Source organism: Rhinichthys klamathensis, unplaced genomic scaffold, assembly GCF_029890125.1.
Source record: "Rhinichthys klamathensis goyatoka isolate OS25496 unplaced genomic scaffold, OSU_Roscu_1.1 h1tg000015l_1, whole genome shotgun sequence".
Lineage (NCBI taxonomy): Eukaryota > Metazoa > Chordata > Actinopteri > Cypriniformes > Leuciscidae > Rhinichthys > Rhinichthys klamathensis.
In genome coordinates, this window is record NW_026606567.1 from 2680526 (window position 1) to 2704805 (window position 24280).

The window sequence follows — 24280 nt, forward strand, 5'->3', positions numbered from 1 at the left end:
ACATCACCAATGGTAGGACCACAAGGGCCCCATTTGATGCCAGTTTCTATTGCATGGACTATTGGACAGGAGATCATTATGAATTATTAGTGTTGTTGTAGTACTCAAGACTAGACCATATTTGCATGATCTTGATCTCATCATGGACTTGGGAGCATTTGGGGATATTCTCGAGGACTACAATATTGCGGATGCGTTTTGTGGTCTGTACCAACTTGTGCATATTGTGATGAAACTAGACTTCATTTACCCAAGTGGAAAGCATATTTACACTTTCTGAATCATTCAGACCATTTTCGGATGTCTGTCTTGACTCGAACTCTCTTTCTTGACTTGGACTCGACCCTATTCTGGTATCGGTCATGACTCAGACTCTACGTACTTAAGTCACGGCCCGGATTTGAAATGAGCTGGTCTTGACTACAACAAGATCAAATGAGACACTCTATGGCAGGGTTCCTCTACAGTATGGTGTGTTCACACTTGGCATGTTTGGTTAGATTAAAACAAACCCTGGTGTGATTGCTCTGTTATGGCGCTTTTCCATTACCAGTACCAGCTCGACTCGACTCGACTCGCCTTGGCTCGCCTCGACTCGGCTCGCTTTTCGCTCCGTTTTCCATTGCAGAAAGTACCGCCACAAATAGTACCCGGTCGTCATAGCGACGCATTTCGTTCCTCGTTGCCCCATCAAGCTCTCGCTGGATCCTCTCTTCGGCAACCAAACAAAGGAATGTCTGCACCTCCTCATTTGACCACGGCGTATTCTTCCGAGTTGCCATAATAATAGTAGTAAGTTTAGTAACTATCTCTGGCCAAACTATTTAAAAATGGCGGGGTTATTCTGGATACTCCATCTGGCGCGTGCAATGATGACGCAGATTCTCTGTGACCAATCAGCAGTCGGCATTGTTTTCACGTCACATTTTAGTATCGGCTTAGCTCGCCTCAGCTCGCTTAGAACCTCGCCGGAGGTGGTACGAAAAAAAGTACCCGAAAGCAGGTACAGGTACAACTTTTACACAGTGGAAAACCAAACAAAGGCGAGTCGAGCCGAGCCGAGCCGAGGCGAACTGGTACTGTGTAGTGGAAAAGCGCCATTAGTGCGGTTTATTTGAATAAGTGTGAATGCTGCCTCCCGAACCCTGGTGTGCACCAAACAAGCGGACCGAGACCACTGAAAAGATGGGTCTCGGTCCGCTTCCAAACAAACTCTGGTGCGGTTCGAAAGATATATGAACGCAACACGGACCAAAGACATGTAAACAAACCAAAAACAGGAAGATGAGACACTAAAAATGACAGAATGCTCAAGCATACCTGTTTTTTATCGTCATAGTCGCGATATTGTCCATCATAGTTCAGTACAGGTGTCCGAACCGCGTCTCCTCACTGCAGATCTTCGTATGTGTGTGTGACGGAGGGATTCCTGCTGCTGTTTTGACTCCTTTACACAGTTTATAAGAACTCTTTGCGAGTTCTCAGCAGGTCAAAATACCATCATATGAAGTCTACGCACATACAACAAGCGCATTTATCCCAGCATGCAGCATTGTTTGGGATGTTCGGTAAGTTCAGTCTCAAAATAGGTCATATTTCATAAAAGCCGGCCTATCAGGTTGTGAACGTATCCCTATACCTTTAGGTTCGTTATCTGAACGCTAAACAGACCAGGTCTAATTTTTTATTAGAGTTGGAGCTAAACTCTGCAGGGCAGGATTTGAGGAGCAAGGGTTCTGAACTCTGGCCCCCGAGATCCATTTTCCTGCAGAAAACACACCTGAACCAGCTAATCAAGGTCTTCCGAATTACCGGAAAGTTACAGGCAGTTGTGTTTGATCATGGATGAAGCTAAACTCTGCAGGAAAGTGGACCTCAACGGCCAGAGTTTCAAACCCCAGCTCTGTGTTCTTGTGGATAGACATGCGTAGGTTACAAGAAGACCTCATAAAAAGTGCTATCAGTAAATGCATAATCGTTTAAATTATCTCAGCCCTGTTTGCTGCAAACAGCAACTGCAGTAGCAATCTAACGTTTTTTGCACTCTGAATTCTCCCTAAACTTACATTAAAAAAGCTTTAATGTTCGCTACATTAAGTATTATCCTTCCCTTTAGTCAGTGGCGGACATGCTGATGTTTGCCCTGCGCACAGCTGTTACAGATGCACGCTCCATTTCTCTTCTGTACGCTCTTTGCTCCAGTGATATTACTTCACCACCATTACTGATATACATCTAGTGTCAAACAGATGCTATTTTAATGTTGTTGTTTTTTATTCTCACAACCTCTCAGAGGAATATTGTTCACATCAGCTCATTCTCTGGTAGGGACCTGACAAGAATTATTTAACAGAATATGGGAAATGTGTTTCCTTGCGACATTGTCTTCAGCAGTAAAGGCTCAAATAGATGTATCTCCTAAACGTCCCTCTCCACAACACCTGAAAATATGTAGTAGGTCAGGGTCAGGCTGCCTCAGCCTCCTTTAGGCTAGATAAAGTAGACTACTCCCAAACCTTTCTTTAGATGTAGCGCCTGGGAGGTGTGCAATTTCTTGCTCTCCGTTGTGGTTGAGAGAGCATCCCTTTGTGTCTATGAATGTCATTTTTCCTGTATTATTAGAGTGCTGCTTTTGTCTGCATGTCCCTCAGAAGTGTATGTGTGTGTGTGTTCCCCGTATCTTATCGCTCAAGGGAAATGTTTCTTTCAGATTTTCATCAGCATGTATTGTGCTGGAGTTCATTGTGGAGTCATTGTGTGGCACGCTAGAAATAGTCGTCTCTTTAGTAGAGGCTGTAACTGACACTCAATTACAAATCAAAATGTTCTTTATGATTAAGAAAAGCCAGATAGAAGTATTAGCTGCCTCAATTACATGCTGTCAATAGAATTTAATTTTTCATGAAAAAAGTAGCACCTGAGCAATGTTTGGAGGCCAGACTATTTTTACATATGTACTGTTTGGGCACCTCAATGCATCCATCATATTAATTGGACTGAGTGCTACTATCACAGTATAACAAATGACGTGAATGGACTCTCAGGCATATAATTGACCGAGTGCTGGGTAGTGCTGAGGTGAGATCATAAATCTTTATTGACTTTTGACAAGCTTGTCTTTTATTACAGGACTCTGCTATACCAATATAAGGAAATATTATACAGTATATAATATTTATACAATAACACAGGGATTCCCATGTCGCACTCTTTTGACTTTAAAAATCTCAGTTGATACATCAAGTAATCATTTTGTTTAAATTTAACAACATTAAACAACCATGCATGTTCACGGTCTTCTGATGTCAGTTAAAGTTGTCGATTGTCAGTTACAATAGTCAATAATAGTCCCTTAAAACTCATCTTTGATAATCAAAATGACATATTTAAACATTTTTTTCATGAGAAAAAATTCTTCATGCCTTAAAATAGCTTGAATGTAACTCTACACCCTTGCCTCATTTAGTATATGCGGTCCTATGAATATTCAAATTTGCCCGGCCTCCACTCACTCACTCCAGCTCAGAGATCCACTCGTTGGCGATCACACGTTGACCTGATTGGTTACAAGGTAGTTTGTTACAAGGTAGTTTGTGACGTCAGAAACACCAGCGATTTCAAACCGTGTTTTTGAGACGGTCTTAGTTCACCTTTAAAACACGCAGTGAACCAAAGTAACTTTTTTACCTTAACCGAACAGCTTTGGAGTCATTGTAATGTTTATTGTTTATATTACTGATTTCGTGTTGAATGGTGGTCGTCTCGCACCCCCCTGGTGCCTGAGAGCCGCAAAACCACCCTTGCAACTTTGGTGGTGATGGCGCAGTGGATAAGACACATGCCTTTGGTGTGAGAGACCCGGGTTCGAATCCACTGTGAGACACCAATGTGTCCCTGAGCAAGACACTTAACCCCTAGTTGCTCCAGACTCTAGGGGTCGCTGTTTGAAAAAAACTACTTAGTGCTGCTTTAAAGACAAAATACTCAGCAATGGTGTCGACTTATGAATTTACACATGTTTTTTCTTAAAGCATGTTAAAAACACCCCATAGACATATAAACAACATTTAAAAGCTTGATTTTTCACCACAGGGGAACTTTAAGTTTTTTTTTTATTGTTTTATTAGAAAATTATGGAATTTAATTTTTCATTTTTAGCTTTTTAGCTTGACATCAACTCAAAAACCCCTTGAAATTCCCTTAGAAAACCCTGTAATAAGTGATAGTTCACCCAATAAATGAAAACTACCCTCATGTCATTTCAAACAGTAGAAGTATAGCATGACAAAACTCTACATGGTTTGACAGTATGGATGGATGTTCAAAAAAAACAATTCAGAAAAATATTTATAAGTTAAATTATTTTTTTCAGTGTATTTAGTTTAAATGTACACTAAAAAAAATGACTCTTTAAACTTACTCAATTTAATTATGGACAGTGGTTCCACACAAGCAAATTAATTTTTATTAACATTAATGGAATTTGTTGAATCTATGTAAGCTCCTTGTGTTGTGACAACACAACTGAATCAGATAGAATCTATGTGAAATAGTAATGTCCAAACAAATCAATGGAATTGCTTCCCTGTAACTGATACAGACTTAACTGAACCGATATAGACTTTCATCGAACTTTCGTACAAGGTTAAAAACTAGTTCAAATGTGGCCATTGTGGACATATTTTCAACATCATTTATGGTCTCATTTAGACAGAATTACTTTGACTATTGCTGTCAGATGATCTTAGTGAGAATTAACAGAAGTTTAGATGTTGATGTTTCATTTGAAGTGTCATCATTGTGGTGATCAGTGTTTGCTTTTGTTGGGCTCTTGGTCCCCTTAATTTTTACTTTAGCTTTTCTGTGGCCGCTGTATCTCTGTGTTTGTATAACACAGTCGATGTTGCAAAGAAAGTCAAGAATAAGTAAGATCAGGTGTTATCAGCTTCATGTTGATGTTGATGATGAAAGCTTCACAAAACATGCATCTAATGTTGTCAGACACTTTCGCATTTCTAGCCGCCACCATGTGGATCTGCAATACTGGCACCAATAGCATTTTTATGATCACTTATTTAGAGGTAGATAAAAATTATGTGCATACGATGTTCAGAGCCAACATATCATGTTGTGACACACAGACATCAAAATTTTACATATGATTCACAACAATGGTGACAATAAAAAATGGTCATGCTGCACTGCATGATGGGTAGCTTTCATAGTTCAAAACTCATCATTGATTCCCAAGCTTTTTTTGTTTTTATTGTCACCGTTGTTGTGATTCATATCCAAAATCATAATGTCTGTGTGTCTCTACATAATACATTTGCTCAAAACATCATGTGCACATGCTTTTAAAATTTTAAAAATATTTCTTATTCTATTGGTACCAATATTGCACTTCCACAAGGTTGGTAATGCCAAACATAAATACAATTTTAAACTCAACATTTGAAACTTTATTTGTGATGATTATGTCATCATCAACATTGAGCTGATAACACCTGATCTAACTTTTTCTTGGCTTTCTCTGCCACAACATTGTGTTATACAAACACACAGTTACAGCAGCCAATGAAAATTTAATTTAAAATCTACAGGGACCAAGAGCCCAACTAAAGCAAACACTGATCACCACAATGGTGACACTTTAAATGAAACAAATATCTAATAATTTAAATATCTAAACTTCTGCTAATTCTCACTAAGATCATCTGACAGCAATAGTCAAAGTAATTCTGTCTAAATGAGACCATGAATTATGTTGAAAATATGTCCACAATGGCCACATTTGAACTAGTTTTTAACCTTGTACGAAGGTTCGATGAAAGTCTATATCGGTTCAGTTAAGTCTGTATCAGTTACAGGGAAGCAATTCCATTGATTTGTTTGGACATTACTATTTCACATAGATTCTATCTGATTCAGTTGTGTTGTCACAACACAAGGAGCTTACATAGATTCAACAAATTCCATTAATGTTAATACAAAATAATGTGCTTGTGTGGAACCACTGTCCATAATTTGAGTAAGTTTAACGAGTCATTTTTTGAGTGACAGGTTAAGTTAATTAAATGCAATACAAATGAATCCTAAATATCTTATATTCATCAAAGTCCTAAGACAAGAACGGGTATTGTTCAAAATTCATGTAGGCCTATAACTTTGATGAGAGGTTTGATCCACTTCAAATGTTGACTACTGTATGTTAACTGTATATCGTTTGCGATTTACTTTAATTCACTTAGTCTTGCTGCTGACATGGCATTAAAAGAAATGAACAAACAATCTGATTGCTATATGTTTTCATTGTATGAAAAGGAGCAGCACAAACATTGTGCTAAATTTCTCCTTTTGTGCTCCACAAGAAGAAAGTAAGTCATATGGGTTTGAAATGACAGAATTTTAATTTCTGGGTGAATTATTCCTTAAGTGGCAAGGGATTAGGGACGCGTGCAGGCGCAAACAAAATAACTAATTCGTTTTTGCAGCGTTATTAAGAAGTCGCCCTCCTCTCATTTTCAGAGGAATTATGTGCACTTCGTTAAACAGTTTGAATATTTACTAGTTAAATATAGTAAAAAGTAATTTTAGGCATGATTGTTGTGTAATTGCCTGTTTGAGAAAGCAACTGTTGCCAGCATTCCCAACATTATTAGCAAGTATAGTGTGTTTGCTTCTCCGTAGAGCCCAAAGGCTTTTATGAGTTTTTAATGTTTTTTCCTCTTTCCTGGAGCTATAGCAAGTCAACGGTGTTATCAAACCCAGTGCTCGGCTCCTTTCATGTGGCGATGTTTACACTTTACTTGCTCACTGCTGTTACTCCCTCAAGTGGAAAAGAGTTTCACATATGAAAAAGCATATAAATACGACACAGGGAACGAACGACTTTTGTGTGAGCATTATCCCTGCTGTGAGACAGAGCAAGACCACAGGGATGCTTTAGGAACAGTTTATCCTCGTGACATTACAAACCTGTTATATTCCTACTTTTGTGTGCTCTTTGGAGCTTGGCAGTATAAATTACCATCCACTTGTTGTATGGAAAAGGCAGCTTGTGTGCTTAATTGTATTTAATGTGCACTTGTAATGTTCAAATCTTACAGTTACAATATAAATACACTCCATCTATGTTTTGATCATCGGTCTGAATCAGATCCCAAGTCTTTGACAAAAACGCGATTTTCTCAGCTTTTTGCTCAAAATGTTACTTTTATAATGAAACTTACCCATATTCAAGTGTTGATAAAAAAGGAATGCATTAAGCTAAAATACATATATTTTTGTTTGTTTAAAAGCAGAGGGTCTGTTCTTTCTTTTGATATTACATGTTCAGCTGGCAACTTTAAAAAAAAATGCTGACGGTGAAAGAGTTAAAGGAATATTTTATTTAAAAATGAAAATCATTTATTCACCAGTAAATGATGACAGAATTTAATTTATTTAGGTAAACTATTCCTTTAAATGCATGATATACAAGTTTCAAAAGAAATATGCTGGTGTACTTCTTTTTCACAGGGGTAATTTCCACTTTTTGGGATAAACGTGTCTTAAAGGATGGTGAAATACTGATAAAGCCTGACATAATATTGGAGATTTTATATCTGAACTTTGGCAATATTTATTACAAGGTATCTAATGATTTAGTTTTTGAGAAGAAGTTGAGGATGATGTAACAGGAACAGAAAGACATGGTCTAGTTTGGTGAGATTGTGAGTCTTGTAGAGATAAGATCATTGTGCAGTTAATGACAGTTGCATGATCATCTGTCACTGTCTACCCAAGCAAGTGGCTAGATGATTTTGTGATATCCAGGATGTGCATCTTGTTCCAGTCTCTGGATGAAATTCTAAACGTTGAGAACCAGTCTGTGCTCAAAGCTTTACCATATTGTGCCGTTATGAACATGCATACTAAACAGTGACCACATTCTGCATTGATTTGCATCAAACCATATACACCCTCCAATGTTTTGAATATCAAACGCACACAGGTGAATGACTTAAATTATTATTACATGTGTACAGAATATCACTCATGAACTTGTGATGGTTGACAAACTGCTAACGGCAGCAACATTTTTGCGTCTCAATGCTAAACAAGAAATATGGATGTCAATAATCTCACGCCAGCAATAAAATCCATAACTTCACTAGTTCGCTAGTTGGCACAAAAATCACACACAGCTGCAAAGATCTATTGTTTTAGACAGTGGCCAAATAATACCTAATGTCAATTAATTTGCAAATATTTTGTTTGCAGTATACTTTGTTTGTTTCGTATTGCAAGCAACTTTTAATGACATGTTGTTTCCTATTCTAGCAGAGAACCTATTTTGCCATTAAGGGGACATGACTGACACTTTTACATGAAATATAACTGTAGGTAAATGTGAAATCGATGCTACCACAATGGTAGACTGACGTGCAACAAAGTCTCATTCAAACAGCAGTTGGCACAGCTGTGACCCAGCAGACGCGCATTAGTTTATGATGTATAAGAGTTAAAGGGATAGTTCACTTTGAAATTAATTTTTGGTATGTTTTAGCTTGCGTCAAGGGCATCCAAGATGTAGGTGTCTTTGTTTCCGCAGCAGTTTCAATTTTGATATTTTTAGGTCAAACTGTTCTTGTCTGTCAGTCATATAATGCAGGTCTATGGTCACCACCTCAAAGAGCATGCACAGAGAAGTCCAAATTAAACATGATTTAATGACTCGTAAATGTAAGTACACATTGATGGGCTAAGACACGAAACGAGCGGTTTGTGTGAGAAAACGGACGTGGCTGTGTTTACAAGAGGTAAAAACGATATAAATACTGTTCAAGTAATCTGAGGGCGCCGGCGCTTTAGTCTTTTCCGGAAAGCGCCGGAAGTGATCTCTCGCGCGTGTACGTCACTCATACAATTGTTTTATTTTTTTATTTTGTTAATTGCTTTCTTTTACGACGGTTTAAACATCCCGGATAAGTGCAAATTAATACCATTTTAATTAGCCGTCTTACCTACAATCTCTGTTCTGTGTAAACAATGAGTGACGTACACGCGCGAGAGATCACTTCCGGCCCTTGCGCAGACCGAAGCGCCTGCGCCCTCAGATTACTTGGATGTGGCTGTGTTTACAAGAGGTAAAAACAATAAATACTGTTCGTTTTCTCACACAAACCGCTCGTTTCTTAGCCCATCAATGTGTACTTACATTTACGAGTCATTAATCATGTTTAATTTGGACTTCTCTGTGCATGCTCTTTGAGGTGGTGACCATAGACCTGCATTATATGACTGACAGACAAGAACGGTTTGACCTAAAAATATCAAAATTGAAACTACTGCGGAAACAAAGACACCTACATCTTGGATGCCCTTGAGGTAAGCTAAAACATACCAAAAATTAATTTCAAAGTGAACTATCCCTTTAAGTCTGGTTTGGGTTTTCCTGGCCTACAGTTGCCTGTCACTTTTTATTGTCCTGTCTATTAATGAACAGCCAAAAAAGTTGTGTGGATGTCTCCTTAACTTGCAATTTCCTGCCTGAGCTCAAATAAAACTCTTGAATACCTTTTAAATATTGAATGATTTATGATCCTCGGAAACTTTCACAAATCAGCTACTAGCTCCTCTGACGTGCATTTTATCAGCCTCAACATTTTGTGTGAAGTTTATAGCCAATAGACCTTGATCTTCACACTTCAGCATACGTTTAAAAAGAGTATATTATTACAGAATTAATTAGTAACTTATTACAGAAATAATATACTTTAAAATGATATAAGTGTCATCTGAATTTAATGTTTTCAGGCACTTAAATGCATGTTGCTTGCAATTAAAGGAAAATGTATTGTAAAAATAAAATATTTTGAAGTTCCCCTTTAGACATTCTGTTGACTATATGTACCTTTGCAACTCAAACAACTCTCATTAGAGTATTAGTAGACTATCTGCCTATTACTTATAGTCAAGAGAATGTCTAAATGGGACCATTAAAACAGAGTATTTATTACATAATTTCATAATTACTTCTATTGTCTTTGAAATATGGTTAGTGTACTGCTGAATGCACTGACAAGCATTTATGCTAAATGTAATTTCTATTGAAACTTGTGGCGTGTATTTAAATATATTTGTAATTACACATTTGCAGTGATGGTTACAATGTAGTATTGTCAGGGTGCCAAGTATATTCAAAATACATTCAGTTTCAATGTAATATATTAACTTTGTATTATATTAACTTATATTAATATATATTACTTTAAATGTAATATTGAGTAATGACTTTACTTTGTTAGTCTTAGTTGTTAGTTAAACTCCTCCAAGTTTACTTTAAAGGATGACAAAGGATTAAATTATTGATAATTATTTAAAATGTGTTTAAAGGCAGGGTAGGCGATTTTTTTTTTTTTTTTTTTTTTTTTTTTTTTCAGAATTTTTGTTGTTGTTGTTGTTGTTCTGGTTAAAAGTCTATTCACATCCTGATAGCAATGATTAAGTAAATTGGTCTAAATACATATATAATACATATATTATACATATATCATATATCTTCTGTGGAAGGTGTAGGACAAAAAAAAAAAATTGTCCAATGATAGGATGTTCTTCCTGCCTTTCAACATATGTATTTCTATACCGCGCACCTGCTCGCGCAGACATCACACGTCATCAGCGTGTTTAATGCGGCTATGCAGAGTTGTAGACAGTCTTTTTTATTAATATATTTATATAATATATCTATAAACAAATTACTATAATGGTATTACTGAACTGAAGGAAAGAGAAATGGCTTTTATACATCAACAGTTTGACGTACGTACAGTATATTAGTTTTATTTTATTTTTTATCATACTAGATTAAAAGATACAGTTTGTGTCATTTATTTGTATTAAAATATATACTTATATATGGCATCAGCATCTGCCATTGTAAATCATATATTGTTCAACCACTTGTTTAGAAGGTGAACGATTCGTTCCAGGGTATCCAGATGTTTTGACAAAATGACAAAAATGAACTGAAATAAGAGATTGACAAGCATACAGCATTCATTTCTATAATTATGTGCTTTTACCAAAGGATGGTCTGTTAGAGAAATGGCCATAAATACTACATGATTTGATGTATATTTAATGAAGTGTCTGTCACCCACTGGTTCATTAAAACTGTTGTTCAATGGTGACTGTGCTTTCCCTTGGTCTTTGGTCCAATTACTTTTAAGAGCTAATTAGCAATGAATACATTCGGATTATAATGGTCAGAATATGTACAACAAAGGGGTATGTATGAGAAAAAAGTGTATGAAAAGCAGTTTTCTTGTACCATACATATAAGAGAGACACATCTCTGGTGCACGTTTAAATACATCACTAACTAGTTGTTCAGTTCGGTTCTGTACTTGCGTAGAATTTTTGTAAATGTGGTTGTCACTTCCTGATATTTCAGGAGATAATTCGGTTGTAGACTGCAGTTGCCATTCCTGTAAATTAACTCATATGGCTGCATTATTACTGACTTGGATTAACTTAGCTCAAATAGCGTGTCGAACCAAGCTCAAGTGAAAATATAACTGGAACGTATAATACATACATTTTTCAGTTGTAGTCTTTTAAAAATGTGTGCAGTGTAGTGTTCAATACGGTTTTCCGCGGAATAGATAAACAATACCAGCTTTCTCGCTCTCTCGTCTCTCCGACAGCGAGTTGACACATAAACCTGCCTCCGTTCACTCACTCGTTTCTTTTGCTCCGTATGAGTATTGTTGCTGTTACAGGGCTCAAATTTTGGCATGGGATTGTGCGTATTGTGCATAATTTTACTCCTTCCCGCAGTTTTTTGGTAAAAACTTTACAACTCGCTGTGAACTCGATCAGGGCGGTTCTATGTTAAAACGTCTGTGTCTGTCAACATTCATGGGCGGGGCCTGTGGTAGTGACGTCACAACAGCCATATGGCTGAAAACAGGTCGTTGGGAGACACTGCTTATGATTTATGGGGATTAAAAAAAAGGAGTGGGTGGATTTTTATCACTATAGGGTGGTTGTGTTCACACACTGCCAACACACATTTATGTCCAAACACCGTGCAAAAGTGAATTTTGCATAATAGGTCCCCTTTAATGTCAGGATTTACTAAAGACACCCAGTGAAAAATTGGCGCTGAAAAGGCATGGACAGGGTTATTTTTGCGGTTGACTTTGTTGCATATGCATTTGTAGGAGTTTCTCTTTCAGACGCAAAATTTATGGGAGGATAAATGAGAGTATTTAAATGAGAAAATGGGAGTATTTGAATGAATTTACTAAGGTTTGTCAGATTACTGGTATTTGCGCCATTATTTTTGCGCCGCTTTTTATCTATAATTACAAAAAGAAACTCTTCTGATGCATTGTGGTCATGAAATTGATGGAAACATGATAATAGACTTTAAAATAATGTCACAATGCAAAAAAAAATCAGTGATCCTAAAATTATTTCCTTTATTTTAACCAGGAGAATCACATTGAGATATTGCTATCTCTTCTTCCAGAGAGACCTGGTCAAGACGGCGGCACAAAAAAAATAAAATAAAATAATTCATACACAAGAATCATTGAAAAGTAATATCACAATTTACACATTCACAAACAACATTGATAAAAAATGAGTCAAGGAAAACAGTTACAATTTTCCTTTAAAACATTGAGTAAAAGACGTTTCAAAGAGGTCAGGGTTGGAAGAGCATCTAGCTTCAATACATTTTGTAGTTCATTCCACGTCCAAGGAGCGTAAAAAGAAAAAGTACTTTTACCAAATTCTGACAATACCCTTGGGACTTTTAGCCGGAGGCGAGAGCTAGACCTAGTTTGATAGGTATTTGTATAATAGATTAAAAGATTTGAGATATAAGAAGGTAACTTACCTAAAAGAGCTTTTGCAATGAATAAGTACATATGTAGTTTTCTCCTTTGATGTAAAGATGACCAAGCTAAGGAATCATAAAGAATACAATGATGTGTCCGTGACTCTGCACCAGAAACAAAGCGTAAAGCAGCGTGATACACGCAATCTAATTTTCTGAGTAGAGTAGTAGCTGCATGCATATATAAGAGATCACCATAATCAATGATGGATAAAAAAGCACTCTCTACTAATTTCTTTCGGGCCTCAAATGGAAAACAATTTTTTGAGCGAAAAAAGAAGCCTAATTTTGGCCTAAGCTTCTTCAGCAACATATCAATATGTACATCGAATGCTAATCTTTCATCAAGCTAGATTCCTAAGTATTTATAGGAACTGACTCTTTCTAGAGAAATACCATTAGAGGTTGAGATTGAAATATCAGCTACCTTGGAACGGCCACGACTAAAAATCATATATTTTGTCTTTTTTGTATTTAAAACCAATTTTAACTGAGACAATGAATGCTGCAAAACTTGAAAAGCGTTCTGTAGATGGTTCAAGGCTTGATTTAAAGTAGGTGCTGTTGTATAAATGATTGTATCGTCTGCATACAAATGCAGTTTCGCTGACTCTATTCCATTGCCTAAATCATTAATGAAGATAGAAAATAAAAGAGGGGCTAAAACAGATCCTTGGGGAACCCCGGTATTGACTTGAATGAAAGGTGAGTTATAGTTTTCCACAGACACACATTGGGTGCGTTCTGAAAGGTAATTATCGAACCAGCTTAAGGCTGCTTCACTGAGGCCTATAGACCTAAGTCTCTGTAACAATAATTTGTGATCTACGGAGTCAAAAGCCATTTTTTTCCATTTAAAAATATAATTTGTAAATGGAAATATAATATTATAGAGTAATCTAATGCACAATATAATATTTTTTTGATTTTGCTGTGACCTGGATGTGTTTTGTGAGCATAAAACCTGTAATTCGCGATGAAGTATTGTTAAGGTGGTCCTCACAATGGCCAAAATGATGATACGTTGTGCATCAAGAGAGTGTTTTTTGGACACGTGTATTAATGTGCTACTGATTTTCCCACCGCAATCACGACACTTACAGTAGGTAAGATTGTGTGCAAAGGCCATTATTTCCAAGGTGCTTAGAATGAATCAAGTCCTCCACGCCCATGAAACTTGATTATTACAACTAGATGTGTGTGTGTGTTGGGAAACCCGGAGAAACCTCTGTCGCCATAGCAACACACAGCATGGTCTGACGGGGTTCTCGCTGTGAGTAGAGGATACGTAAGGGTTAACCACCACGTGGGGTCCGGATCCCCTTTTCCGGACTGTGAATTCACATTATCTCTTTTTCCGTGAGTGCGAGTGCGAGAAATGGACAGATCACACATTCTCTTCTTTTATTCCCGTTGTTATGACATGACTCACCGGATATTAATTGTCCCTCCATGTTTCTGTCCAATTACGCAGAGCTCTGTGGAAATGAGGCTGGCTCCAGATATCTGAGAGGAAGTCTTTAAAAAGACTGGAGTGATCTGGCTCACACTGATCTGGTCTGTGGCTAATGCCTCTTTATGAGTCCCGGGATAGTTGCAGCCCAGGAAACTGATTAAACGGGACTGGAAACGTGCCAGAGTACAATGAACTCGATGCGTGTGACATTCTCCCATGAGTGACCTTTAAAGGAACATAATTGTTATTTACAACTTAATGTGTGTGGACAGCTACTGTGGCGTGATGTCAATAACCACAGACGATTATATTGACTCGGCATTCAGTGTCTATAAATGTACTGGAAACACACAGTACACACACCGAAAGAAAGTTTAGAACCTTTAAATAAACAAATAGAATATCTATATAACCATAAGACTGAAACATTGCAAGTTACCTTTGAATAATGGCATAAAGGTTCTGACACACCAAACCGACACTCGGCCATTGTTGAGCGTCAGCTGGGCCAGTTTTTGAGGTGTGTTCCACACAGCAGCCACTAGTCGGACCTTGTTGGGGGCTTTTTGGCCGATTGAGCATGTTGAAGACATGCCAGACTTCACCAATCATTTAAAGGTCCCGTTCTTCATGTTTTTTTTAAGCTTTGATTGTGTTTACAGTGTGCAATATAACATGTTCATGTTTCGCGTGTAAAAAAACACAGTATTTTTCACACAATTTACTTATCTGTATACCGCTGTTTTCACTGTCCAAAAATGGCCTGATGACTTCCTTGTTCTATGAAGTCCCTCCTTCAGAAATACGTAACGAGTTCTGATTGTGCCAGCGGTTCCTGTGTTGCGATTCGACAGCAGCTTATCGCACGTTGCCCGGAAAGGTCACGCCTCTTACCATAAATTGGAGATGCATGCGCAGCTGATCGCACGTTGCCCGGAAAGGTCACGCCTCTTACCATAAATTGGAGATGCATGCGCAGCTGAAGTGCTTCTTCTCCGTAGGAGCGCAACAAGACCACGCCCCCTTTTTTGTGTATTCCTGTGGGCGGAGATTAGTCAAAAAACTGTTCTAGTTACGTCATCAAAAAAGGAAGTAGAGGGATGTAGTCCAAACCGGCCGTTCGCTGTATGCTTTGAAAGGGGACTTCTGTTAAATAAAATATCTCGCTAGGCATTGAACTTTGAGCTTTATAATTTTACAGGTATTATTTATGCTCTAACAGCAACATTACACACTAACTAAAGTTTGAAAAATAGAATCGCGAAGAACGGGACCTTTAGGGCCGTTTACACGACACCGCTTTCAACTAAAAACGTTAAACTTTGAATGTGTTTTGGCCATTCGTTTACACGACAACGGCGTTTCGGGTGCCTGAAAACGCAAACTTTTGAAAATGGGTTTCAAATTGCACGTTTTTGAAAACGGTCTCCATGTAAACAACAAAAACGTGAATCTCTGAAGACAATGACGTCATGCACATGCGTATTGCGTGTTCAGTCTAGGGCTGCATGATTTGGGGAAAATGTCATATTGCGATTAATGAGGTCAATATTGCGATTGCGATATGCGATTGCGATATAATAAACAAATGGTTTCATGAGTCAACTTGCTTGGTTCTAAAGTAAAATGCACACACAGATTAGTGATAATTCTGTGTATTAATGTGTATTTCTCAACTCAAACTAGCAACAACAACTAAATGATTGATAACACCTATAATGATCAATAAGCCATTGATGTAAAAATGACGACACCCCCCACATTTTAAACGTTAATTATAGCCATCCAACATTACAGTGATTCCATCAATATAATTGAAAGCTATCAACTTTTAAAATATTTATTAGGCTTAAAAAAAACAGCTTTTAAATTAAGTGAACTTCAAACAATCCTCACATAAACCCATAATAAATGCCATATTTACCTGTGCCCTTCCTGTCTTAACAGGTAGGATTGAGGATTTATATACAGATTTATATAGCCTACAGAAATTGAATAAAGTTATCAAACAGTCTGCGCTGCATGAATTATAAATTTATATATAGACTAATCCTTATTAAAGCAACAAAACTTCTTTAGTCAAGAGCAGTGAGTAATTTTCTGTTCCCTTTGTTGTTTGATTAACTTTACTGACAGAAAGCTTTATTCGCTGCTGGCCCTTTGAGAGCAGCCGTTGCTGAGACGCGTATCTCACACGCGCCTCATTCTCTCATAAGCACAACTCTTTTCGTCCATCATAAGACTGCTCTTATGTTATGAAGATAATCGACAAAACGATATTTTGGCATAATTGTGTGTGTTATTGTTAGTTCAAGCTCGAAAGAGAACTGTATTCTGGCACCCGGTCTGTGCATGCGCATTATACTGGCGCGCGTTTTTCTGTGAGTCACATTCAGGACATTCACAGGCAGCGCGCTCTCTTTTGACTTCTTGTCGTGCAAAATGGTTTTTAGGCATTTGCACGAATAAGAGCGGGATCATGTAACACTAAAGGATGACAAAAAAGAAGAGATGCGGTGTTAATAGCCCTAATTTGTTTATTTCATATAAAATCGCGGCATTTTGCGTTATATAATCGCATAGGTTTGACATTGCGATTACGATTGCGATACGATTAATCTTGCAGCACTAGTTCAGTCTATTCTGTTTCATGGCAATCTAATGGCCTGGCAAGAGAATACAGCGTTTTAAGTCGTTTTTGTGGATCCGTGTGAATGGGGATAGTTTGGCAATGGTGTCGTCTGTACGCGGAAAACTCAAAGGAAAAACTTCGTGTAAATTTCGGCGTGTAAATGCACCCTTAAGGCCTGTTCACACCGGGACGAATTTCGCGACGCGATATTCGCCGACGTTTAACGCCTCGTGACTAAACAAAGGGCGCCAATGTGAGTGTGCACACCGACACGAAAAACGCCACATGTAAAAGCGTCATTTTTTAAAAAACGCCTCGGGTTCGTTTTTTGGGGATTGACGCTCCGCATCAAAAACTATCCGACCAATGAGATTGGCGCTTTTACTCACGTGTCTGGAGCTTCTGAAGTTACAGTAAAACACAACTTGGGGGCGCTCAAACACAAAACAGTCTTGCCGAGCACACATACGTAACGGCGAAGAAGATATACGCCAAGTAGCGTCTACACTGCCGGGAAGAAATAAGACGAGGAAGATGCAAGGCAAGATGAATGTAGAGCTGCTGGTCTCGTTGGTGTCGGAACATAAAGAACTATATGACAAACGCGACAGCGACTACAACATAGGACTATTTCTGTTTTACATTAAGCGCCATCTAATGTCAGGGAATGAATTTGCATGTTCACTCGGCTCATCGTCAGCGAAAATCGCTTGGGTGTGAACACAAAAAACGCCTTGAAAAACGCTGGCGAATAACGGGTGCCGATATTCGTCCCGGTGTGTACGAGCCCTTTGTACACACCGGGACGAATATCGGCGCGCGTTATTCGTCAGCGTTTTTCAACCCGTTTTTTGTGTTCACACCCAAGCGATTTTCGCTGACAATGAGCCGAGTGAACATGCAAATTCATTCCCTGACATTAGATGGCGCCCATTTGCTCTGCAATAATTCTCCATAACATTCTCTTTTATCAAGATTTGTGTAGTCGCTGTCGCGTTTGTCATATAGTTCTTTATGTTCCGACACCAACGAGACCAGCAGCTCTACATTCATCTTGCCTCGCATCTTCCTCGTCTTATTTCTTCCCGGCAGTGTAGACGCTACTTGGCGTATATCTTCTTCGCCGTTACGTATGTGTGCTCGGCAAGACCATTTTGTGTTTGAGCGCCCCCAAGTTGTGTTTTACTGTAACTTCAGAAGCTCCAGACACGTGAGCAAAAGCGCCAATCTCATTGGTCGGATAGTTTTTGACGCCGCGCGTTAAACTAAAAAAACCAACCCGAGGCGTTTAAAAAAAATGACGCTTTTACGCGTGGCGTTTTTCGTGTCGGTGTGCACACTCACATTGGTGCCCTTTGTTTAGTCACGAGGCGTTAAACGTCGGCGAATATCGCACGCGAAATTTGTCCCGGTGTGAACAGGCCTTAAGTCTGCATAAACCCCAGCCCTTTCTTACAATCGACTGCAAGCTCACGTTTAGATCTGCCTTTATCCAATCAACAACCAGCAGACAGATTTGAACTGAATTGAATAATTTTTCTTTGGGACATAATGGCCAAGCTAAAACACTCTTATTTTCCCGTTGTGCCCATGCATGAATTCCAGGGTGGGATATGGAAGTAATTTAATTTACCATAAATCAAATTTGCCGTCTATAATCAAGTCATCCTGGGTGACTGATCTTAACATCTTGAATTGTAAACAAGATGAATCACTTGTCAGAGGAATTATAGTTTACATCATTTAACTTTTGTTTGCTGCTTTTTACCAGTATGAAATTTGAAATAAACTTGAATGAGTCATTTTTCCAACAACAATCTTTTGAATGTGAATTTTGATGTTAACCCAGATATCAAAGAAGCAATAAAACATTAAGTCAACGTTGGCATATCAACATTCATAGTTTTCTGTATACAGCATTGCGCTAGCCACGACAAAGTCAAGGGTTTGAGTCCCTAACTATTCCTTAAATTCAGTGCAGTTTGCTAAATATGAAAACATTAATGCCATTGAAATAATAATAATCTGGTGTTGGATTTACATAATTCTCAGTTGACGATGAAACAACACTGAAATTTAAATCTCAACCAAAATTACTCAGAAGCAAAATCGACAATGTATCATTTTGAATGTTGTCAAGGTCTGATTTAAAATGAATGGTCAGTAATGTATAAATTCATCTAGTGTGATGAATAGTGAATCTAGTGTGTTTCAAATGTGCAACAATCGAGAGTGGCACAAAATCACTCTCAAGAACCTTTTCTTCACTGTTCCCTGATAATGAAATTATCTTTCCAACCCTATCCGAAACGCTGAATCCCTAAAAATATTCTAGAGACAGCTGAAGACTCATCTCTTCCATCAGCACTCAACTCCATGCTGCTGAAAAATAAGTAAATAAATAATCTATTCTGTTTTACGGTCTATTCTTTTTTTCTATGCTCTCACTATTTCCTAATCCCTCCCTATTCTAGCATGTACTATCCTCAGCGATGGCTCAAACTTAATATTTCTAGCACTTCTCGTGTTTATTCCCTCTTTAAGATGAATCACTTGTTACGTTCCTCAATTGAAAGACGCTTTGGATAAAAGCCTCTGCTAAATGAATAAATGTAAACATTTTTACCGTGGAATCCATTTAAGTGCTTTACCAAACACAAGTGCTTCCCGTTTCTGCTTTTAAACCATCTAGTGATCATTTGTGCAAGTAAACACATTTGAATTCCTGTTTGGAAATGATTGCCTGTGGTTATTGGCATCTTGCCGCTGCAGATGCCGGACAGGCGTCGAGTCGAACACGAGCTGGAATATTCCTCTACGGTCAGTTCCAGATCTCTGTTTGGAGAGTGTGGACTGGAATGAAAAGCACCAGAGTTATGGCTCCTCCTGTTGCGTTCTCCCTCGCTGTGGAAGTCATTTATAATTCTGGATTAAGTGCTGATGGCGAGGTCAACCACAGCCGCCTAGCGCACAAAAGGCAACACCATTTCCTTCCAAAGCTGTTAGAGTTTAATATAGCAACAGCACTTTTTATCTCTCAACTGATTGCTTTTTATTATTACGGCAATGGCAATAAGTCTAACTTTCTTGCCTCCTCTCTCATACATGTCATCATTATCTGTCCTTCCCCCTTCCTCTCCCTCTCCAACCAAACATCATCATTCCTTTTAGAGTGCAGGTAGAGTTCTATGTGAATGAAAACACTTTCAAGGAACGTCTGAAGCTGTTCTTCATCAAAAACCAAAGATCCAGTGAGTTCTCGGCCAGACCGAGGGGCGACTCTAATTGTGGCTTTTCTTGTCCTGTGAGGTGGTAGTTTGTTTTTGCTTGACCCCCGTGAGTGGCTCTGTGGAGCTGGTGCTGGGTAATTGATTGGTCTTGTATTTGTTACTGGCCGTTTGATGTGCTGTCCTCTAGCTGTCGTGTCCCGTCCGTGAGTATTGGGCTTGGTGTGACTGTTGTTTGTGAAGCTCTTTGTAACGCTGGTTGGTGATAGACTCACGCTCTTGTGTGCAGGTTTGAGAGTGCGACTCTTCAACTTCTTCCTGAAGGTTGTGAGCTGCCTGCTCTACATCGTACGAGTCCTGCTGGATGACCCGCGGGAGGAGAGAGACTGGTGAGACACAGCCGAATGGGACCGAAGATATTTTTACTCGACGTGAAAGCTATTTCACTAGGGTGAACGTGATTTCACCAAGTACCACATGTTCCTGGATCAACATCTTTGTTGATCCTGGATCAACTTTCCAATCAACCAATCAGATTTGAGGGACAAGTTTACAGTTTATGTCAAGTTTAGGCTTAGAACCAGGGTGAAGTACTTAAACATCAGTGTTATTCACCTTTCATTACCCTCTGATTTTAGGGAAAAGTTATGGGTAGGGTTAGGTTTAGGGGTAGGGATTGGGTAAGGACTACATTTTGGGACAGGAATGTTGATCCAGGATCAACAAAATATGTTGATCCAGGACTATGTCTTACTTGGCAAAATCACGGTGACCATTTTGGTAGACAGAAAAACTATTCAGCTTGTTAAGATATATTGTTTTGGCCATATTCTAAAGGTGCCTCATATTAACAAAATTTCACCTATATTTGATGTACAAAAAAGTTTTTCGGTTTTGGCCAAAACAAGTTATACTACTAAATATGTCAGCAGTGTCTAGATGGTGCATAGAGAAAGCAATCCCAGTGAAATGTGAAAAGTGAAAATGAAAAGTGAAAATGTTGGTTACACTTTATTTTAAGGTGTCCATGTTACATTGTAATTATAAATTTAAGTAATAATAATTAACTACATGTACTTACAATAGGGTTAGGATTATAGTTTGGTTTAGGGTTAGGCACATGTAATATATATAGATATTAATACAGTAACTATATGTAAGGTGTAACAAGGACACTGTAAAATAAAGTGTTAGCAAAATGTTGATCCAAAAATAGCAAATCAAGTCAAGGTGAAATGTTCGATTGTTAAAGGGATACTCCACCAGTTTTTCTTATTAAACTATGTTATTCCCTTAACTAAGACGAGTTGATACATACCTCTCTCGTCTCAGTGCGTGCACTATATCGCTCTGTATTGCCGCAAAACTATGTTAGCACTTAGCTTAGCCCATGCATTAAATATGGGCCAAGCAGAGAAGCGACCAAACACTTCCACGTTTTCCCTATGTAAACACAGTTACTCGAGTAGTGTAACTTGACCTGGGCTGGTGACACAAAATAAACCGTTGCGCTTTTCTAAGCGTTTAAAATTGATGACTATATTGTATGGCGGAATACCATAACAAGTGCTTTTGAGCACTTCGACTTGGCGCAATAATATCTTCACTCGTGAAAAGTCCCGGCTCCCGCTTCCTCTCCCCCTCCCTCTGACATTTCCGTCAATACAACCAACGTGACTTTTACTACCTGTGCTGTGCTATTAGCAAACTGCAGATCATTTGCAATGGCGGACTTTGTAGATGATTATGACTTCTTTGTAGAAGACCCAGAGCCATATCTGTTTGAACCCGAGTACACGGAGGAGGAATTAGCTCTTATGGACCGTGAGAGGCAAGAAAGATATGATCCAGAACAGACCGGAGCTGGCGAAAGACCACGGGCAAACAGCAATTGGTGGTGCAAGTGTGACTGTTGCGAACAGATGCCGACCGAAATTGAGAGCCTGTGCTGTTTAGAATGCTAACTAAGCTAACTAGCTTCCAACAACCTGTTACTTCGTCAACTCCGCTCGAACTACTACTACCGGCGCATGTCACGTTGGTTGTATTGACGGAAATGTCAGAGGGAGGGGGAGAGGAAGCGGGAGCCGGGACTTTTCACGAGTGAAGATATTATTGCGCCAAGTCGAAGTGCTCAAAAGCACTTGTTATGGTATTCCGCCATACAATATAGTCATCAATTTTAAACGCTTAGAAAAGCGCAACGGTTTATTTTGTGTCACCAGCCCAGGTCAAGTTACACTACTCGAGTAACTGTGTTTACATAGGGAAAACGTGGAAGTGTTTGGTCGCTTCTCTGCTTGGCCCATATTTAATGCATGGGCTAAGCTAAGTGCTAACATAGTTTTGCGGCAATACAGAGCGATATAGTGCACGCACTGAGACTAGAGAGGTATGTATCAACTCGTCTTAGTTAATGGAATAACATAGTTTAATAAGAAAAACTGGTGGAGTATCCCTTTAAAGACAACATTGCAAGTATCCCTCATAGTAAGGCTAATTTTAGAATGCATTGTGACACGTTCACTTTATTCAAGTTTTTATTCAAGATGGTGGTTGCAGTCAAGGGAAATGTCATTATAAATACCACTTAAATCAATTTAAAATATATCCATCTAATATTTGTGTTTGTTGGAAGTTTCCGTGTTATAGTATGAAGTAGCTTAGCTTAGCAACATGCTAACTTCACACTCAGCTAAAGTTTCCAATCTAAGGTTTCTGGAGGAACAGCAATTGCTTGATTGTGTTTTTAACAAAGTTTATGAACATTGATTCTCCTGATACATTTGGAAACAGCGGTCAAATAGGAACAACAATCTTTACCGACTGATTTGCTAACCGTCAGTCTGAACGTATATCTTTAAGGTCGCGTTTAATCGCTTGAGGACGAGGTCACTGACTAGTTGTACTGTTGCTTTTGCTAGTAGGTGTTCCTGGTCAACTGCAGCCATATCAGTCGAATGGCTGTCTGCATTTCTATTGGTAGCCACTACATTACATCACTTCTCATTTGCATAAAATTGAACTTTGTCGCATCACCAGAAGAGGTTGTCACTGAGGGCACTAGGAATCACTGGAAGGGTAAAGAAGAAAGACAGGCATATACAGAGAAACAGGCCAGAGTCTGTTGTATTTCTGAGTGTAAATGAAAAAATGAAAAATAAAAAACAGATTTTCTGCCAAAGTGTTGAAGAACATGCTCACGCCAAAGAGATGCAAGTGAACGACAGGAACAGAGAAGGACGGTCAAAAGTGAAAATCTATTTTCAGTTTGGAGAGAGTTCATGTGGTGTTGGAGAGAGAGTGTGTGGGTAGACGAAGGGAAAGTGAGATCTGGAGAAGACTGAAGTGCCTTTGGACAGTCCATGCATAAAAAGCAAGTCGTTGGAACTCTTATCTGTGTGTGTGTTTCCTTCCCCTGCAGTCCTGGCTGTCTCAGACAGAATGTCTCTGCCCACAACAGAAGCCATTTCGACTGGTAAGTATTCAGGCTCTTGACTCTGGAATGAGAAATGAACATGGTGGCCGAGGGCCAGGTACACACAGACATACGGCCATTTTTAATAGAGAAAATCTGAAGAAAATCAATACAAATTTAAGGAATGTGAATCTCCACTTTTGAATATGTTTATCAGGAACTTTGCTGTTCATCTCTTCTGATATTTCATATTAAGCTTAATATACCCTTGTGAAAAAGAAGTGTGCTTTGAATGTCCAAATCCTTCAAAATACTAATACGTCCAAATACTTCAAATCCTATATATATATATATATACACTCACCGGCCACTTTATTAGGTACCCCATGCTAGTAACGGGTTGGACCCCCTTTTGCCTTCAGAACTGCCTCAATTCTTCGTGGCATAGATTCAACAAGGTGCTGGAAGCATTCCTCAGGGAGTTTGGTCCATATTGACATGACGGCATCACACAGTTGCCGCAGATTTGTCGGCTGCACATCCATGATGCGAATCTCCCGTTCCACCACATCCCAAAGATGCTCTATTGGGTTGAGATCTGGTGACTGTGGAGGCCATTTTAGTACAGTGAACTCATTGTCATGTTCAAGAA

The 24280-nt window shown here is 38.6% G+C and overlaps 1 protein-coding gene across 4 annotated transcripts in view; it reads left to right on the forward strand.

Moving 5' to 3' along the window:
- The window catches only part of LOC130068934 (potassium channel subfamily T member 2), a 113792-nt gene that overhangs the window by 37623 nt on the left and 51889 nt on the right, over positions 1 to 24280 (forward strand). For all 4 annotated transcript variants that reach the window (XM_056232590.1, XM_056232605.1, XM_056232611.1 and 1 more), the window contains exons 2-4: positions 20155 to 20234; positions 20500 to 20599; positions 23635 to 23688. In XM_056232590.1, coding sequence (XP_056088565.1) covers positions 20155 to 20234; positions 20500 to 20599; positions 23635 to 23688 — 234 coding nt within the window. The remainder of the gene's footprint in view (positions 1 to 20154; positions 20235 to 20499; positions 20600 to 23634; positions 23689 to 24280) is intronic.